Below are 16,644 nucleotides of genomic sequence, written 5' to 3'. Positions count from 1 at the left end.
CAGGTCGATTCCAGCGATAGCGATAGCGACGCCACGAAGGATCAGAGTGCCGAGGAGCCGACAGGGCCAGGCCGGCCGTCTGCAGGCGTCCGAGCAGAGGGAGCGGAGCGGCCGCGCGGGGCCCGCAGCGCCCGGGGCCGAGGTCGGGTCTGGGCGAGTTCCCGGCGCAGCCCCGGAGCTGCTTCCCGCGGGGACAGCGGCGCAGGTGACCGAGGGGTGGGAAGGGCTCTGTTCCTCACGTCTCCAGCTCCAGAGGCCTCTGGCCGTCTGCACCCGCGTGGCGCAGTGCCGGGGTTGCCTGAAGCCTCCTGTAGCACTTGGCAGTTTGCATCCTCAGGTGACCCACACCGACCCACCGAGAGCATAGTACCGCCACCGATGTGCACAGTGAATCCAAATCCTCAGAGGAAGTCTTGAACGACTCCTGATGCTGTTAGCTGTTAAATGTGGATGAAAAGTCATGTGTGCCTTTGGGGGCTTGCCTAACCGTTTTCTACGAACACCCGATCGTTACTAAAAGAATAAGGAACAGGGTTTGGAACCTTGTCATTTTTAGAATCAGTCATCTGCAGCAACAACAAATAGTAGATTTAAAAAAATAATATAAAACGAGATGCTGTGACTGAGATTGGTGACAAGCTAAGGATTTTTCCATTCATGTGATCAAATACAAAGTCACTTGAGGGCTGGAGAGGCCGGTCAGCAGTTTAGAGCACTGGCAGCTCTTTTAGAGGTCCCGAGTTCGGTACCTAGCACCAACATGGAGGCTCACAACTGTCTGTAACTCTAGGAGATTGTAAGCCTTCCTCTGACCCTATCAGGCACCACACACACATAGTGTATACACATACATGTTGTTGGCACAACACTTGTAGTCCACATTAGGCTTGAGATCCTGACTCCTCTCTCATATAGGCATACTTGTAAATGGAGATTGGATATACTTAATGGTATATAAGATGCTTTGAAATATGTGTATACTTTGAGTTGTTTACACGGATCAAATTTGTTTTCATGGTAGGAACACTTAAAATCCTTCAGCCATTCTCAAGTAGAAGGTAAAACACACTGGTACTAACCGTGGTCACTGTGTTGTACAACAAACACTCTAAACTTATTGTAAAATTGTATAACCATATACGCCAACATATTTTTACATCAGCTCATATTAACCACCATTCTGCTTTGTCTCTGTGGTTTCCTTCAGATTGTTTAGATTCTACCTATTAATGGGAGCTTAACATATTTGTCTTTCTGTGCCTAGCTTACAGCACTTAATGTAATGTCTTCAAGGTTTGGGATCTTAGTGATTTCTTAGTCACCATTGGGGGGGGGGTGTTCATCTAAAGTTTGAATGCTCTTTTGTATTTGTGACATAAAGTATACTAGTCATCTGGTTCACCTTGAATAAACAAATCCCTCCCCTTCTAGAGCAGTGGTTCTCAGATTTCTTTTGCCTTTGACGTCTCTTTGTGACTTAAACATAGAGGTCCCAGATAACCTATGTTTACAAAGATTAATTCTATTTTGTTACCACTATCCTTAAGAAGAGAGGTACTCAGTTTAACGTTTTAAAAGTATTGCTTCATCAGCAAATGTGAATGAAACTGGCATTTTTCCTTTTCTTGGTGTGTGGTGAAGAATACAGACTGTCTACCAGCTGCTGCCGATGCCTTTGCACTTTTACCCACCACACCTGTGCCCTGTGGCAGTGTCAACACAGAGAAAAGAACAAGTAGCATGCGTGTTAATGATCACGGTAGTTTTGATTGCACACACCTTCTGACAAGACCTTGGGGACTGACCAGGATAGCCGGAGAGCACGTGTGAGAATCACTGCTTTGGCTGGAGGCAGAGGTTGTCACTGACAGCAATAGCAAAGACGTGAGCGGTGGCTTTAGTTTTTCATATTTTATTATGTGTTTTAGAGATGCATTTTTATGAGTGTGTGTGTGTGTGCATATGCGTACAGTGACCACTGAGACCAGATGTGTCAGATCCCCTGGAGCTGGAGTTATAGGTTGTTAATTGCCAACATAGGTGCTGGGAACCAGACTCGAGTCTTCTGTAAGGACAGTATGTGTTCTTGACCTCTGATCCATCTCTCGGCCTCTCCTTTAAAATGTTTATTTGCACCAGTCTTTTTTTGAGCTTCATGTAGTCTTGAATTAAGAGAAAATCTTATGAATTGCATATGTTTATTTTGGTTACTGATTCAAATATTTTGACTCTTTCTTGCTTCTCATGGTGTCCTCCTAGAATGCAGAACAGCTGATCTCTCAGCGGATGAAGAGGAAGGAACACATCCCTTACCAGAAAGTAAGGGTGACCAGAGTCTGTCCTCTGATAGCTCTTGCTCTCTAGAAGAAAAAGAAGTTTCACCCATAGGTTGGTAATATTTATAAATATATGTTACTAACTTAACTGACTTCCTTCTTTTTTTTTTTTGAGACAGGGTCTCACTTTGTACCCTAGGTTGATCTGGATTTCATTCTGTAGCCTAAACTGGCCTCAAACTCATCATCTGCCTCCTGAGCCTATGGTGTATGTGCCACGTGACCAGCTCTAATATCAGCATCTAATATTAGAAGATTGCTTGTCTGCTAGGTGATACATAGACTAATATCAGTAATTTTTATTGTTGATAAAGCAGTAAAATGTATGCAGCAAATAGGTCATTATTTATTATGTGGTATAACTGAGATCAGACAGCTTATATGTAGGCCAGACGAAGCTCAAATCAGGGCGTCTGTTCCACAGTGTGTTTTTAACTGCTCTACTTGCTGGGTAGTTCCCCCTCATAACTAGAAGCTTGTGGGACCATGCTCTGGTACAAATTTTTCTTGAGAATGTTGCTGATACCAGATGTAGCATGTCTCAACCCTGAAGGAGGCCACTGTAACATGTGTAGGGAACACATAATGACTTGAATAAAAAAAGATCTTAGTTCAGTTGTCAGGTTAGTACATAACCACCTCTGGGCCAAATCTAGTCCAGTGCTCACCAAACTCAGATAATAATTACCTAATGCTTTGCATTGCACTGGCAACGCTGAGAAGTTATCCTAGACCTGACTTTATGGCCCCTGGCGTCAGAAATGTTCCTCCGGCTTTTTAAATGTAAGCTGGGTGTTCATAATGTGTTTCCTGACATCTAGTCTGTTTTCAGGCTAGTGATACTTAAGACCCCTTTGAGAAAAAGCAGTTCGTTTCCCAGCGCCCATGTTGGGCTTCTTACAGCCATTAGTAACTCCAGCTGCTTCGGGCGGCCTCCGGCACCTGGCCTCACGTACACAAATACACATTCCAAAATATTAAATTAAAAAATAATAAAATAAACCCTTTTTTAAAATTGAGTTTGGTAAGCAAATACAGTCTGGGGTAGATTCTGGGTGCAGCACTGTCCAGTAGAACCGGTTTGTTATGGTAGAAAAATGTCTGTATCTTTACCACGAGTACAGTAGCCCCTGGCCAACAAGTAGCTGTTGAGCTCTTCAGATATGGATGCTATAACTAAGAAACCGAACCTTCAGTCTGATTAAATTGATTACTCAGATACGGCCAGAGGCTGCCATCCTCAGCAGCGCCTCTGTGGGCGGACAGGGAGAGGGGCTGGTTCTGAAGGGCCAGGCGCACTGCTGTCCCGAGGAGAAGCCAGTCTGGAACAATGTGTTAGCATGGTTTCTGATAATCAGAAGAGTTGGCGGATGGGTGGTAGATGGGTGGTGGTAAATTCCCTCCAGAGTGCAGAACGGTTCCACGAGTAACAAGTTGTCATTCCTCCAAACACACCACCTCGATAGTTGATGTGCCATTTAAAGAAGATGGCAGGGCTAGGTGTGATGGCACACGCCTGTCATCCAAGCACAAAGCCTCGCGTGTATGAAGAACGCGCTCGTTAATATGTTTGGATGACAGGCTGTGAGCATTAGCTGGTGATGCCCCCTGTGGCAGAGGTTCTTCTTACAAAAGAGATGGCAGTTGATCTCAGCTTATTAGATGATAATAGGTGACACATAGACCAATCTCAGTTATCAGAAAAAGCATGGAGGTGTCTGTATCCAGTCAGCCCGTGTCTGACATCCACTGTGTGGGAGCTGTAGAGTCGAGAGGGAACAAAATGGGAAGCGTAGTCTTCCCTGAACTTTCACATGTAACCTGGGAGGGGCTTGCTTTCTGTGGCACCCGAGTCTTCCCCTATGAGCCCCGTGCTTCTGCCTTAGTGTCTGAACCCACCAAGCCATGAGGTGAGGTCACTTCCAACTAGTATACTTGTGTATTGGAGGCAAACGCAGCCTCATAACCACACCTCCACACTACAGTCCCCTTGGAGTCTCTGCACACAAACCGTGTTCAGCTCCAGTACCAAGCTTCAGGGGTGTTTCTAGTGTATCCTTAGGGTTTCAGTTTTCAAATGTTAGATCCTGTGATGGACTTGGAGCTCTAGTGTGCTTTAGACAACGCTAACTGCACTTACTCCCAGAGACGTGTTGGCTTATCTCCCTTTACTCCACGTGAGAATCATCACCCCAGACTAGAGAAGGTTCAGAGCTCTGCCTCGTCCCTACTTTGTCAGCAACATTTTTCTTTCCCAGTATTCATTTAGTTAAAGAGTTCAGCAAATGATTGGATTTACTCATTCTGTTTTATCGTCGTTTCTGAGACATGGTCTTGCTGTAGCATTGGCTGGCCTGAAGAAGTCATTACGATACCCAGGCTGGCCTTGAACTCTCAGCAGTCTTCTTTCCTCAGCTACCTAGTGCTAGGATTGAGGGCATGTGTCCCACTGTCACACATAATCTGTTAAATCCTATAAGAGAATATAGGCACACCTGTCCTTTTACCCCCTGGTAATAATCTAACTAAATACTGGGGCAGCTAGATGTAGCGGCACCTATGTGTAGTTCCCCAAAATCACAAGTTCTAGGCCAGCTTGACCTACGTGAGACCCTATCTCAAAAGAGAAACAATAATTGGGCTAGTGAGTGGCTTCTTGAGGGTAAAATGCTTGGCACTAAGCCTAAGGACCTGAGTTTGATCCCCGAACCCACGTGGTAGAAGAAAAGAGCGGATTCCTGCAAGCTGTCCTGACATTTACATTTGCACCATGGAACTCGCTTTGCCCTGGATAAGCAATAACTCCATAGCATGATTCGGTTTCCTTAAAGACTTCATTTTTATTCGTGTGCCCATGGAGTCCAGAAGAGTGTCAGGTACTGCGGAGCTGAGTTACAGGTGGTGGTTAGCTGCCCAGGTGAGTGCTGGGACCCAAGCGCTCTAACTGCCAAGCATTTATTATCCCCTCCCTTCTCTCTCTCCATCTCCCTCCCCCTGTCTCCCCTCTGTGTGTGCACGTGTGTGCATGCATGAATGTATATGTAGAGATCAGAAGACTGCTTACATGAACCTTTTTCCCCCATGAGGGTCCCAGGGGTCAAACTGAAGTCACCAAGCTTGGCAGCAAGTGCCTTTACCTACTGTGCCATTTTTCTGGCCCTGTGATTGATTGTCTTGTTGGGGAATATTTTTTGGTTTCTAATGGTTGCCATGTACTGTTTGATGATTGACTACACATTTTATTTTCCTTAGGACTGAGGTCACTGAGTCTTGTATAAAGACTGAGATGTCTAAAGTCTCTCACTTTTTCTCCTTCTGTTTTAAACGTTAGAGCCTTTGCATACCTCGTGTTGTCTATTGGCCTAATACATGTCTTGTATTTCTCAAAAACTGGGGATCAGGATCGAGGTGTAGCTGAGCTGGTAGCATTTATGAACCCCTGGATTTGGATCCTCAGCGTCACAAAAAATAGTCATGGTGGTTCCGTGCACTTGGGGGTGTAAAGAAATGAGGAGGACCAGAAGTTCTAAGTCGTTCTTACCTGCATAGCCACTGCCTGGGACACATGAGACTTAACATCGCTAATGTTTCAAGTGCTAGGAGTGGCAGAATCTCGCTTGCCATCTTATTTGCTAATATTCTGTTAAAACATTTTTTATAAAAATAAAAAGTTAATTTCACGCACGAATAAACCTGTTACTAAATAGTAAGAATTCATGTCAGTAAATATATACCGTACAAATAAAAACAACAACAAATGAATAAAGCTGTCACTTAGGGGCAGGAGAGGTGGCTTAGCAGTTAAGAGCACTGGCTGTTCTTCCAGAGGCTCCCAGCAACCACGTGGTAGTTCACGGTTGTCTCTCACTTCAGTTCCAAGGCATCTGATGCCTTCTGGCCTCTGTTGGCACCAGGTACACAAATGTCCATAGATACACATGCAGACAAAACATCTGTATATACAGAATAAATCATTATATAGATATCTATAAAACCAAATCTTTAAAAACAAAATAAAATGTTTAAAAGTAAAAATTATAGGTTCATTTACCTGGTGAAAAATAATTTATTTTCTTTATATTTAACATCTCTCATTTCTTTCAATGAATCACACTACAAAACCGTGATCTGACATGGGTGTGTACTGTTGCTCTGGTGTGGGTGTGTTGATGCTCTGGTGTGGGTATGTATTGTTGCTCTGACATGGATGTGTGCTGATGCTCTGATGTGTGTTGTTGCTCTGACATGTATGTGTGGTGATGCTCTGGTGTGGGTGTGTTGCTCTGGTGTGGGTGTGTACTGTTGCTCTGGTGTGGGTGTGTGTTGTTGCTCTGACATGGATGTGTGTTGATGCTCTGGTGTGGTGTGTACTGTTGCTCTGGTGTGACTGTGTGCTGTCGTCTCTGTCTCTCACTTCTCTGTGTGCAGTGTGACATTAGGAGGTGTCCTGGTGTGGCGTCTACGTCAGCTGCTGATTTTGCCCCTCTTACCACAGTCTCACCGACTGCTCAGCTCTCATGTTCCTGTCCTGACACACCTTCCAGAAGTGAGAGAGAGCAGAAGGCAAGACGGAATGGTGTCGACGTATTTCCTGATAGTACCAGTTCATTTGTATGACGTGCTTTTTATGTCTATTAGATTAATTTTCTTTCCTGACCAGACTTTAAGCGTCTGTCACAGTCACGTAAATCTATGAAAATGGTGAAGCTTGGGAGCGAGGTGCCTGTTGTTGCCTTTTGGTTCTTACTGTCCTCCTCATGTGTTTCAGTTAAGATCCCTGATGCAGCCTTTATTCAGGCAGCCCGCAGAAAGCGTGAGTTGGCCAGGACCCCAGGGGACTATATTTCATTGGATGTGAACCATCCGTCCGCCACTTCTGAGAGTAAGAGAAGCAATGAAGAGGACACAGAGAGTGATCCTGATGACCAGGAGAAGAGAATACTGTTTACCCCAAAGCCTCAAACACTCCGACAAAGAATGGCTGAAGAAACATGTATGTATTCATCAGTGTATAGAGATCATGACCTTTTTATTACAGTAGTGAGCTTTCTCTTTCCCATTGCCACACTTTCTATTCTCAAAAACGGATCATCAGAGCTGGATGCAGCTCAGTTGGCAGGATTCCTGCCTAGTGTGCATGAAGCCTTGTGGTTTGAGTCCCAGTACCACATGAACCAGTTGTGATGGCTCACTCCTCAAATCCTATCCTAGCAGATAGTGAGAGCCTGTCTTACCTCCCTGCCCTCCCAGCATGCGCGCACACATGGACACACACACACACACACAGTAGCACCAAGTTGAATCAAGCCTGGTGTCAGATGCATTTAACCATTGAGCCATCTTGCTAGTCCTTTTTACCTATTTTGTGTTGTGTGTGGGAGTATGGCTACACACATGCCACATGTAAGCGTGGAGGTCAGAGGACAACTTGTGGGAGTTGGTTTTCTTCTACCATGAGGGTTCCTCAGGGTGGAACTCAGGTTGTCAGACTCGGTGGCAAAAGTACTTGCTGAGCCGTCTCGGTGGCCCATAGTTTAAAAAGCAAACTTTCGTTCTCCCCAACCTCTTCCGTATGGGAAAGCAGGCGGTCGAAAGGGACTGCTGACCCTGGAGTCCAGTGTCTCCATTTGAGTTCCCATTAGGGAACAGTGCTCTGACCTGTTATCTGGTTCTGAGTTGGTCTCACTTTTAGAACCAAGGTGTCACTGGTTCTCCCTCCCCGGATTGTTAGGAAGAGGAAACAGCGTGTGAAATAACCCCCAGGTGTGAGCACTGCCGGCAGACTGGGAAAGTGCTGAGTTCATGTACTAACTTCTGGTTCTAATAGCAGTCAGGGATGAAGAAGCAAGTGAAGAGAGTCAGGAAGATGAAGCCCAGGACAGCTGGGAAGAGCAGCAGATGAGGAAAGCAGTCAGGATCACAGAGGTAAGCGTTCTAGCCGTGAACATCCTGAGGGCACAGTGACAAATCACTCAGTCATTTTCTTTTTCTTTAAATATTCTGTTATCGTGGGGACACTCATGCCACAGTGCATGTGTGGAGGTCAGAGGACAACTTTGTAGAGTTGCTTCTGTCTTCGAAGTGACAAATTCTGGAGATTAGACTCGGATCTCCAGGCACACATGTATATGTGTGCCCATCCATACATGTAGATACACAATAATTTTATTTTAAGTAACCACACTGCTTACTAATAAGAAGTGTGCTTCTGTTGGTGCTGCATGACTTCTCCAACATGGGACTCAGGTTGGACACTGAAGTCTAGTTTCTTTATTGATCTTCATGAGGTACCTTTCCCCATAGCATCTGCCTAAAAGCCAGCTCCACAAATGTGGCTTCATCAGAGGTTATAGCTGTGGAGACTGAGGAGACCGCTGAGTGGTTAAGAGCACTGGCTGCTCTTCTTGAGGACCTGGGTTCAAATCCCAGCACCCACACGGTGGTTTACAAATACCTGAAACTTAGTCCTAGGGGATCTGATGCCCTCTTCTGGCCTCCGAGGGCACCACATGCACCTGCTGTATAGACATACAGGTCAAACAAAAGTTTAAAAACAAAAGTTGCAGCTGAACTAATTAGAGCTTGAAGTCCAGCAGATATTGGGGATGCCTGTTTTCCTGGGCAGTTCGTAAGTTCTTGCTACATGCTTTTAGTGTAATAAACATCTTCATGCACATTGAGAATGAACTCAGACTTTTGTGTGACCTATCTTCCCTTCTGTCAGCACGGTACAAATAAAGCCACCTCGGAAGAAGGAACATCGGGGGGAGCTGCCTTCCTCAAATTAGACTCTGGTCAAATCTGTGGGCCTTTTCTTGATTGCTGATTGATATGAGAGAGCCCCTCCCCGTGGGCAGTGCCAGCACTGGGCAGGTGGTCCTGGGTTGCATAAGAAAGCAGGTTGAGTAAACCGTAGCGAACAAGCCAGAAAGCACCACCTCTCCCATGGTCTCTGCTTCACTTCTTGTCTAGAGGTTTGAGCCTTGAGCTCCTTGTTTGTTGATGATGGACTGTTTGGAACTATATGTTGAATAAACGTGGCCTCTGTGCCTCACGTGCCGTGTTTTACCGCAGCAGCTGAGAAACAGATGAGAACCCGCTGTCTCTGCACAGTACACGTCATTTCAGTGGTTACCTGACGTTCGTGGCAGTTGGCAAATCATAATGTACCCCACCATCCTTCCTTTTGATGAACAGTTTAGGTACTGTTGTTTACAGCAGGAATTTACTTTTCCTGCTTGCAAATAAGAATCTGTCTATTTACTTATTATCTGCCTTCTTTTCTTCACATTACCATTTAGGACTGCTCCCTAATAAATGCCAAGACAGCATCCCTAATCGAGGGAAGAAAACCTTTCTTAGCTCTTTGCTGCTCATATTTTACTGCTTTTCAAAGGAAACATCTCTCGGTTTCTGTGAACACTGTTAGGAAATGTCTCACTACTACAGTTCTGCCATCTTGGCGTGCAGATTTGATGGCTGAGACAGGGACCTCTTCCTTATTCATCTGCATTATTACCCAGTATGTGACGACTCGTTGGAGGTCTGTCACCGTCTGACTCCTGTGGCTGCTCTCACAGCTCACAAACCCAGAACCAGAACGTGAGCTGGTGTGCGCTCTTCCAGAGCGTCTAGAAGAGAATTCACACCGCGACTCGGGTTCTGTTGGCATTCTGCGTGTGCTTGCATTTCCCACTGCGTCACTGAGCTTCTCGTGAGGACCTAAGTCACTGTGGGCTCTTTGTGCGAATCAGATCCAGTCCCACGCCCCAAACCCTGTCACAGGTGTCTGCTGTCATGTAAGGAGACACTGACGTAGATGGGAGCGTTAGGGGCTCCACTAGCGGCCAGTTACAGGGATGTGCGGGCTGCTTGAGGGACAGCTGGGGAGCATCACTGCAGTGAGCGTCTGTGCCCCAAGTGTCAGTGTAGTCCCAGTGACACAGGACCATGTTAGGCAGCTTTGTAAAGAGTCCTCACAGAAGTGACCTTCCAGTGTGCTACCGAGCGTTATGCATGACCTATGGAGTAGGAGATCGAGGAATGTCAGGACTGTTTGGGACTGGCAGGTTAGAGTGGACACGGAAGAGGCTTGCTGACAGCTGAGGTGAGCTGTGTGTGATGCCTGCTGGAAAACAAGCAGTGGCTGAGTCTCTGGTCCAGGTCTCCATGTTCAGGTCTGAAGTAGTGGACTCCGAGAACGGCTTTACACTGCGGGTGTGCTGGGCTCCCTGTGGTTAGAGACCGACAGAAGGGCTGTTGCTGTTAGGAGTGCTCTCTGCAGGTTTCCAACCCTCAATGCCATGGTGTTGCTATCACAGTTCTTTTCCACAAATTCGTCAGAATATCAGCAAAACCAGCCTTGAAACCTGAGGAGCTGTGGTGGAAGTCGGAGCTTCACCGTCTGTCGTGTCCATATGAATTCGATAGTCTCAGGCTGGGACTCCAGCTCCGTGGTACTGCACCTGCCTGGCACACTCGAGGTCCTGGTACTGCACCTGCCTGGCACACTCGAGGTCCTAGGTTCAGTCCTAGTACTGCCAGGCTGGGGATGGGGGGGGGGCTGCAGTTGATTGGTTTTGTTTGATTTTGGTTTTGGCTTCTGCTTCTTTGGGACAGGGTCTCTGTATGCAGCTCTGGCTGCCCGGGGACTCCTGTGTAGATGGGCATGGAGACCGTGCGTGCTGGGACAGAAGGCATTGCCACAGTCCCCGGCTGGAGAAATACGCAGTAATATTTCTAAAATTGTTGGGAGAATTTTTAAAAAATGATGTATTGTGATCACAAAACTGTAAGCATAGGGGTCTTACTTAGTTTTCTTTGTATGGTAAAAGTCATTTTTCACATCGTTCTTTTTTTTTTTTTAGGGACAAAACATAGACCTTTCCCACAGCAGTAAGTCTCAAACACTGAAGAAGTTTGATACTTCCATTTCATTTCCACCAGTAAATTTGGAAATTATAAAGAAACAATTAAATAAAAGGTGAGTAATGCTTACTTTGAAGTTTATATTTGTCCTTAGTGATTAATAGTAAAAAACGCATTATGTTCTTTCAGTTATTAAACATTAATATTAAACAGATACTTAGGGAAAAAAAAAAACAATCTCTTATTTTACCATACAAACACAGCAGATTTTCTTGTTGGTTTTAATGACAAATACTCATTACATGATTAAAACTAGTAATTAGAGTTTTTTAACTTAATATGACTATACGCATTTTTCTACACTGCTAGCTTTTGTCATTAGAAATATGGTCTCTGCTTGTGTCCCAGCTGGCCTTGATTCCTGTCCTTTGAGTTCCTAAATGACAGGACTTCTGTGTGCTTCCACCATTTCCATCGTGCCTACCTTCTACACGTTTCACGTTTGTTCCTGTGGTTAATTCACTGTAATTACTGATCTGTCAGCCATCTTCACCTTAGCAGAATAGGGTAGGGTCATGCCACAGAACGGCAGATTCTAGTTGCAAAATAATCACTCATGAATCAAAAACTGAATGAGCTGGCATTTAACACCATATAAACAAACACATTATGATTTAGTATAATTTATCTGGTTTTTAAGCAAGACAGTTTGTGTAGAACACGTGTGCTCCTCTGTTTCATATAAAACCTTTGGTTATTCCTGGAACTCAGTGTATAAGTTCTGGTCGGTCTTAGCCTAAAACCAAGTCATCTTTTTGATACTTAGTGAGTTCAAGGCCAGTTTGGGTTAAAGTGACCCAGTTTCAAGAAAAGTTAAGTAAAATAAATAAATCCTCTAGCTACCTTCTGTTTCTAAGTATCTGAAGATGTTCTTTCTTTTTTTTTTTTTTTTAATCTTTCCCTCTTGAGAACAGTAATTATGATCACCCTAGCTTGGCTTCACAAGTCTAATAAATCAGGGTTTTTACACTTTCTCTGTGTTTGAAATCATCTTTATTAGAATACTGCTCAAAAGGCAAAGAATAAAAAACAAAACTTGTATTCTTTATTTTATTTAGATTAACATTACTACAGGATTCTCATCGCTCACATCAGAGAGAATATGAAAAATACGTACAAGACATCAAGAGTTCAAAGGCAGCTATCCAGGATCTTGAGAGTGCATCAGACCAAGCTCTAAACTACAAGTTCTATAAAGGCATGAAGACTTATGTGGAAAATATAATTGATTGTCTAAATGAAAAGGTATGTATAAATATGTGTGAAGAGAGACTCCCCCAGGCCTCCATTAGTCAGTAAAGAAGAGACAGGCTGGAGAGATGGCTCCATGGGTAGATATTGGGTAATTATGAGGTCCTGAGTTTTGATTCCAAAAAGCAAGTAAAGTAGACAATAGTGGTGTGGGTTTCCAACAATAGTGGTGTGGGTTTCCAACAACATGGTGTGGGTTTCCAACAATAGTGGTGTGGGTTTCCAACAACAGTGGTGTGGGTTTCCAACAATAGTGGTGTGGGTTTCCAACAACATGGTGTGGGTTTCCAACAACAGTGGTGTGGGTTTCCGACAATAGTGGTGTGGGTTTCCAACAATAGTGGTGTGGGTTTCCAACAACATGGTGTGGGTTTCCAACAACCTGGTGTGGGTTTCCAACAGGTTCTTACTCTGTAACCCAGGGTGACTCATAATCCCCTTGCCTCGGCCTCTTATTGCACATTCTCTTGATACTAGACACAGGCCAAAGTGTTCTCCAGAAAGAACAGAGGTTTATTACTTTGCTAGATTAGTCAGAATGGATTTTGTAAAATGTTGATTTTGATGGCAGAAAAGACCTTTGTATGATTAGCTGGATGTAATGTTGCCTGTGGATCTGGCCACGGTCTGAAGCTTAGGCTGTCTTGGAACTTGCTGTGTGGCCGAGGTTAGCCTTATACTTGTGGATTATTATGTCTCAGCCTCCAGAGTGTGTGAGTCACTGTGTCCTGTGTAGATCTTTTTCTGAATTCTCTGAGTCCTTTGCTGTGTTCTTAATGGTATTATTGTTTGTTTGGTTGGTTTTGGGTTTTGTTGTTATTTTCCTCTTAATTTTTAGTGAATGTAAACAAATCTTTATGGGTTAAAACATTTTTGAAATTTAATTTGTGAGTGTTTTTGCCAGCATGCACACTTGTGCAGCATATGCATTCAGTGTCTGGAGTCCAGAAAAGAACATCAAGTCTCCGGGAATTAGGGTTACAGATAGTTGTAAGCATATGGACGCTCGGAACTGAAATGTGATCTTCTGGAAGAACAGCCAGAGCTCTTATCCACTGAGCCATGCCTTTCCCAGCCCCTACTTTAGAATGTTTAATGCTTATTCAGTATGATCTAAAATTTACACTTTCGTTCGTGTTGCTTTTGAGTAGTTGTATGTTTAAAAATTTTACACTAGCAGATTTTGAAATCTTTGATTTCATCTTGTGTTTTCTGCACACTCAGTTCTGACATGGCATCCCCTGTGTTCTGTGCACACTTGGTGCTGACTTGGCATCCCCTGTGTTCTGTGCACACTCAGTGCTGTTGGGATCCCCTGTGTTCTGTGCACACTCGGTGCTGTTGGGATCCCCTGTGTTCTGTGCACACTCGGTGCTGACTTGGCATCCCCTGTGTTCTGTGCACACTCGGTGCTGACATGGCATCCCCTGTGTTCTGTGCACACTTGGTGTGACTTGGGATCCCCTGTGTTCTGTGCACACTTGGTGCTGACTTGGGATCCCCTGTGCTCTGTGCACACTCAGTGCTGACTTGGGATCCCCTGTGCTCTGTGCACACTCAGTGCTGACTTAGGATCCCCTGTGTTCTGTGCACACTCAGTGCTGACTTAGGATCACCTGTGTTCTGTGCACACTCGGTGCTGACTTGGTACTGATTTGGGATCTTCCATTACCTTTTTGCAAGGAACTTTATTTAAGCCCCAGAACTTTAAAGGAAAAAGATCATCAAAGTGTTAAACTCCGCTTCGTATATCTGTTCTATCTATAAATACTGCTCTGTCCGTGTTGTGTCAGTGGGTACTTGCTTTCCGTGGTTTTTACAGCATAAATTACCTTCATCCACCCTTGACTCACACTTCTCAGTTGTACTGGCCTACGAGGGTTGCTGTAGCTGTGTTCCTGGAGGCAGCGATAAGCCTCGGGAAGGAAGTAACTGCTCTAAAAAGGAGGGTTCCCATTTCATCGAGTCACACATTCTGGAGCATAGCCCTCTCAGGTCCCTAGTGACTCTTCCATTCTATGGAGCTGATTCTGGTGCCTGGGCTCAAACCCAGGGCTTCGCACGCACAGCAGGCATTGTACACTCGGCTGCAGCCCAGACCCATTCTTCAGCTTTCCAGATTTCATCAGCTTCTTCTGTTCTCTCCTCGCTGTCTATCTGCATTTCCCTCACCTTTCTCCGACACGGGTCCCTCCTTTTACCCATCACCGGCTCCGCACCCCGTATCATTTGGTTTCATAATTTGTGATACTTGCACTAATATTGGAACTATTCATTCAAGAATCGAATGTATACATATGGTTACAAATAATACCTTTTATTCTTTTTATAATTCGTTATTGGTGAACTGTAAAATACTTCTCTTGTGTTTCAGATTATCGGCATTGTGGGGCTAGAGTCATCCATGTTCACGTTGCTTTCAAAACGATCGGAAGCGCTTTTGAAACGCAGGCAAGATGAGATAAAATGTGAATCGTCATGTTTGCAGCGGCTATGGCGTTAGTGTTTTATTGCATCCCATTATTTATTAAGCTGAATTGCCGTATGGAGAATAAAAATAAGTTTCGAGTTTAGTGCCATATTTAAAAAAAAGAAAAAGAAAAAGAAAGCTGTTTAGTTGGGGGGTTGTTACTATTACTGTGAAGAAACACCATGAACGGGGAGTTAGGGAGGAAAGGGTTTATTTTGCTTACACTTCCACGTAACAGTTGAAGCACAGAAGGAACCTAGAGGCAGAGCTGATGCTGAGGCCATGGGGGTGGCTGTTTGCTCAGCCTTTCTTACAGAACCAGGACAAACCCAGGGCGGCCCCACCCATCATGGGCGGGTGCTCCCCGTGAATACTAATTAAGAAAATGCCCTACAGGCTTGCACACAGACAGCCGAGCTCCTTCCTCTCTGAGGACTCTAGCTTGTTTCAGTTTGACAGAAAACTAACTAGTACAAAAGCTTCTTCTGTATTTTCACACCAGTTCTTCACCCACGCCCGACATTTCAAGGAGGAGTTTCAGTATACCTTGTTTGAGGTTAAAAAGTAAATATTAGAGTCTCCAATCACTTATGCACTTGAGACAGAATTTTTTAAAGTATATTTTTCTAGGTATGTGTATGTACCTGAGTCTGTGTAAGTGCATTACATGTGTGCAAGAGTGTTTAGAGGTCAAAAGGGTGTACGTTTCCCTGGGACTGGCGGTCTAGAAGTCTACAAGCTGCTGTGGAGGTGCTTAGAGCTGAGCCCTGGTCGTCTGGAGAAACAGCTGGTGCTCGTAACTGCTGAGCCACCTCCCCAGGCCCCGTGACACAGTTTATATGTCACTCAGTGAGCAGAGAGTGGTTGGAAATGACTTCCCCGCAGAAGAGCTCTGTAGATGAAGGGCTGCGCAGACTGGTGGGCCACACTGCCGCTGCAGTAGTGTCTGAGCGTGTGGCTGACATCAGTGAGGTGACTGTCACGCTCCCTCCCACACTCAGTCACTTGTAAGCAGTGGAATGTGCTGAAGTGAGCAGGCCCCAGTATAAGTAAGACGTTGGCAGTGTAAGTATCTCTAGTGCAGGACTACGGGGGAAATTGGGGTAAACTCTAGAAAAGACAGACTCCTGCTGTGGTAAATATACACCAGCAAGGCTGGATGACTGCATACCGAGAGGTAACGGACATTACATTTTATGGCATAACAAACTCCACATTTTGAGCACATTACATGTTCTTATACACACAGACACACACGCGCGCGCGCGCACACACACACACACACATATACTTCATGAAGTCACTGTTCAGTGACTCACTGTTGTGAGGGTGTAGTACAAAGCTAACTTTCTGAATTTACAGACAAAGATGAGACGTTGGCAACTGGAAGCGCGGCTCTGGATGAAAAGGATCAACGGCTTTTAGAAGAGATTGACGCCCGAAGGTATCTGTTTGCCACAGTTTGAGTAGAATTAGCTGTGTGATACCACCCAGACCAGCATCCCAGTTTCCAAGAGTGATAGAAAACCAAAGCTGAGTTAGTTCAGCCTCCAGCCCGGAGACAAACTGGGGCTCAGGTGGAATGGGGAGGTGGCCTTAGCTAGAAGGGTTGCTCTGAACTAGAAACCATCTCTAACTAGTGGACTCTCCTTAAGGAAG

The 16,644-nt window shown here is 45.0% G+C and overlaps 1 protein-coding gene across 1 annotated transcript in view; it reads left to right on the top strand.

Moving 5' to 3' along the window:
• Nucleotides 1-16,644, top strand: part of GCFC2 (GC-rich sequence DNA-binding factor 2) — a gene marked incomplete at its 5' end in the record, with an annotated part of 33,679 nt that overhangs the window by 36 nt on the left and 16,999 nt on the right. The window contains 8 exons of the mRNA XM_080931952.1: nucleotides 1-205; nucleotides 2,260-2,388; nucleotides 7,105-7,329; nucleotides 8,164-8,261; nucleotides 11,204-11,319; nucleotides 12,323-12,509; nucleotides 14,890-15,013; nucleotides 16,348-16,429. The exon at nucleotides 1-205 is cut by the window's left edge and continues 36 nt beyond it. Of these exons, the coding sequence (XP_080788078.1) occupies nucleotides 1-205; nucleotides 2,260-2,388; nucleotides 7,105-7,329; nucleotides 8,164-8,261; nucleotides 11,204-11,319; nucleotides 12,323-12,509; nucleotides 14,890-15,013; nucleotides 16,348-16,429 (1,166 nt within the window). The remainder of the gene's footprint in view (nucleotides 206-2,259; nucleotides 2,389-7,104; nucleotides 7,330-8,163; nucleotides 8,262-11,203; nucleotides 11,320-12,322; nucleotides 12,510-14,889; nucleotides 15,014-16,347; nucleotides 16,430-16,644) is intronic.

This window comes from Micromys minutus (assembly GCF_963924665.1).
Source record: "Micromys minutus genome assembly, chromosome: 18".
Classification (NCBI taxonomy): domain Eukaryota; kingdom Metazoa; phylum Chordata; class Mammalia; order Rodentia; family Muridae; genus Micromys; species Micromys minutus.
The sequence above is the reverse complement of the archived record's forward strand: the minus strand, read 5'-3'. Positions and strand labels throughout refer to the sequence as shown.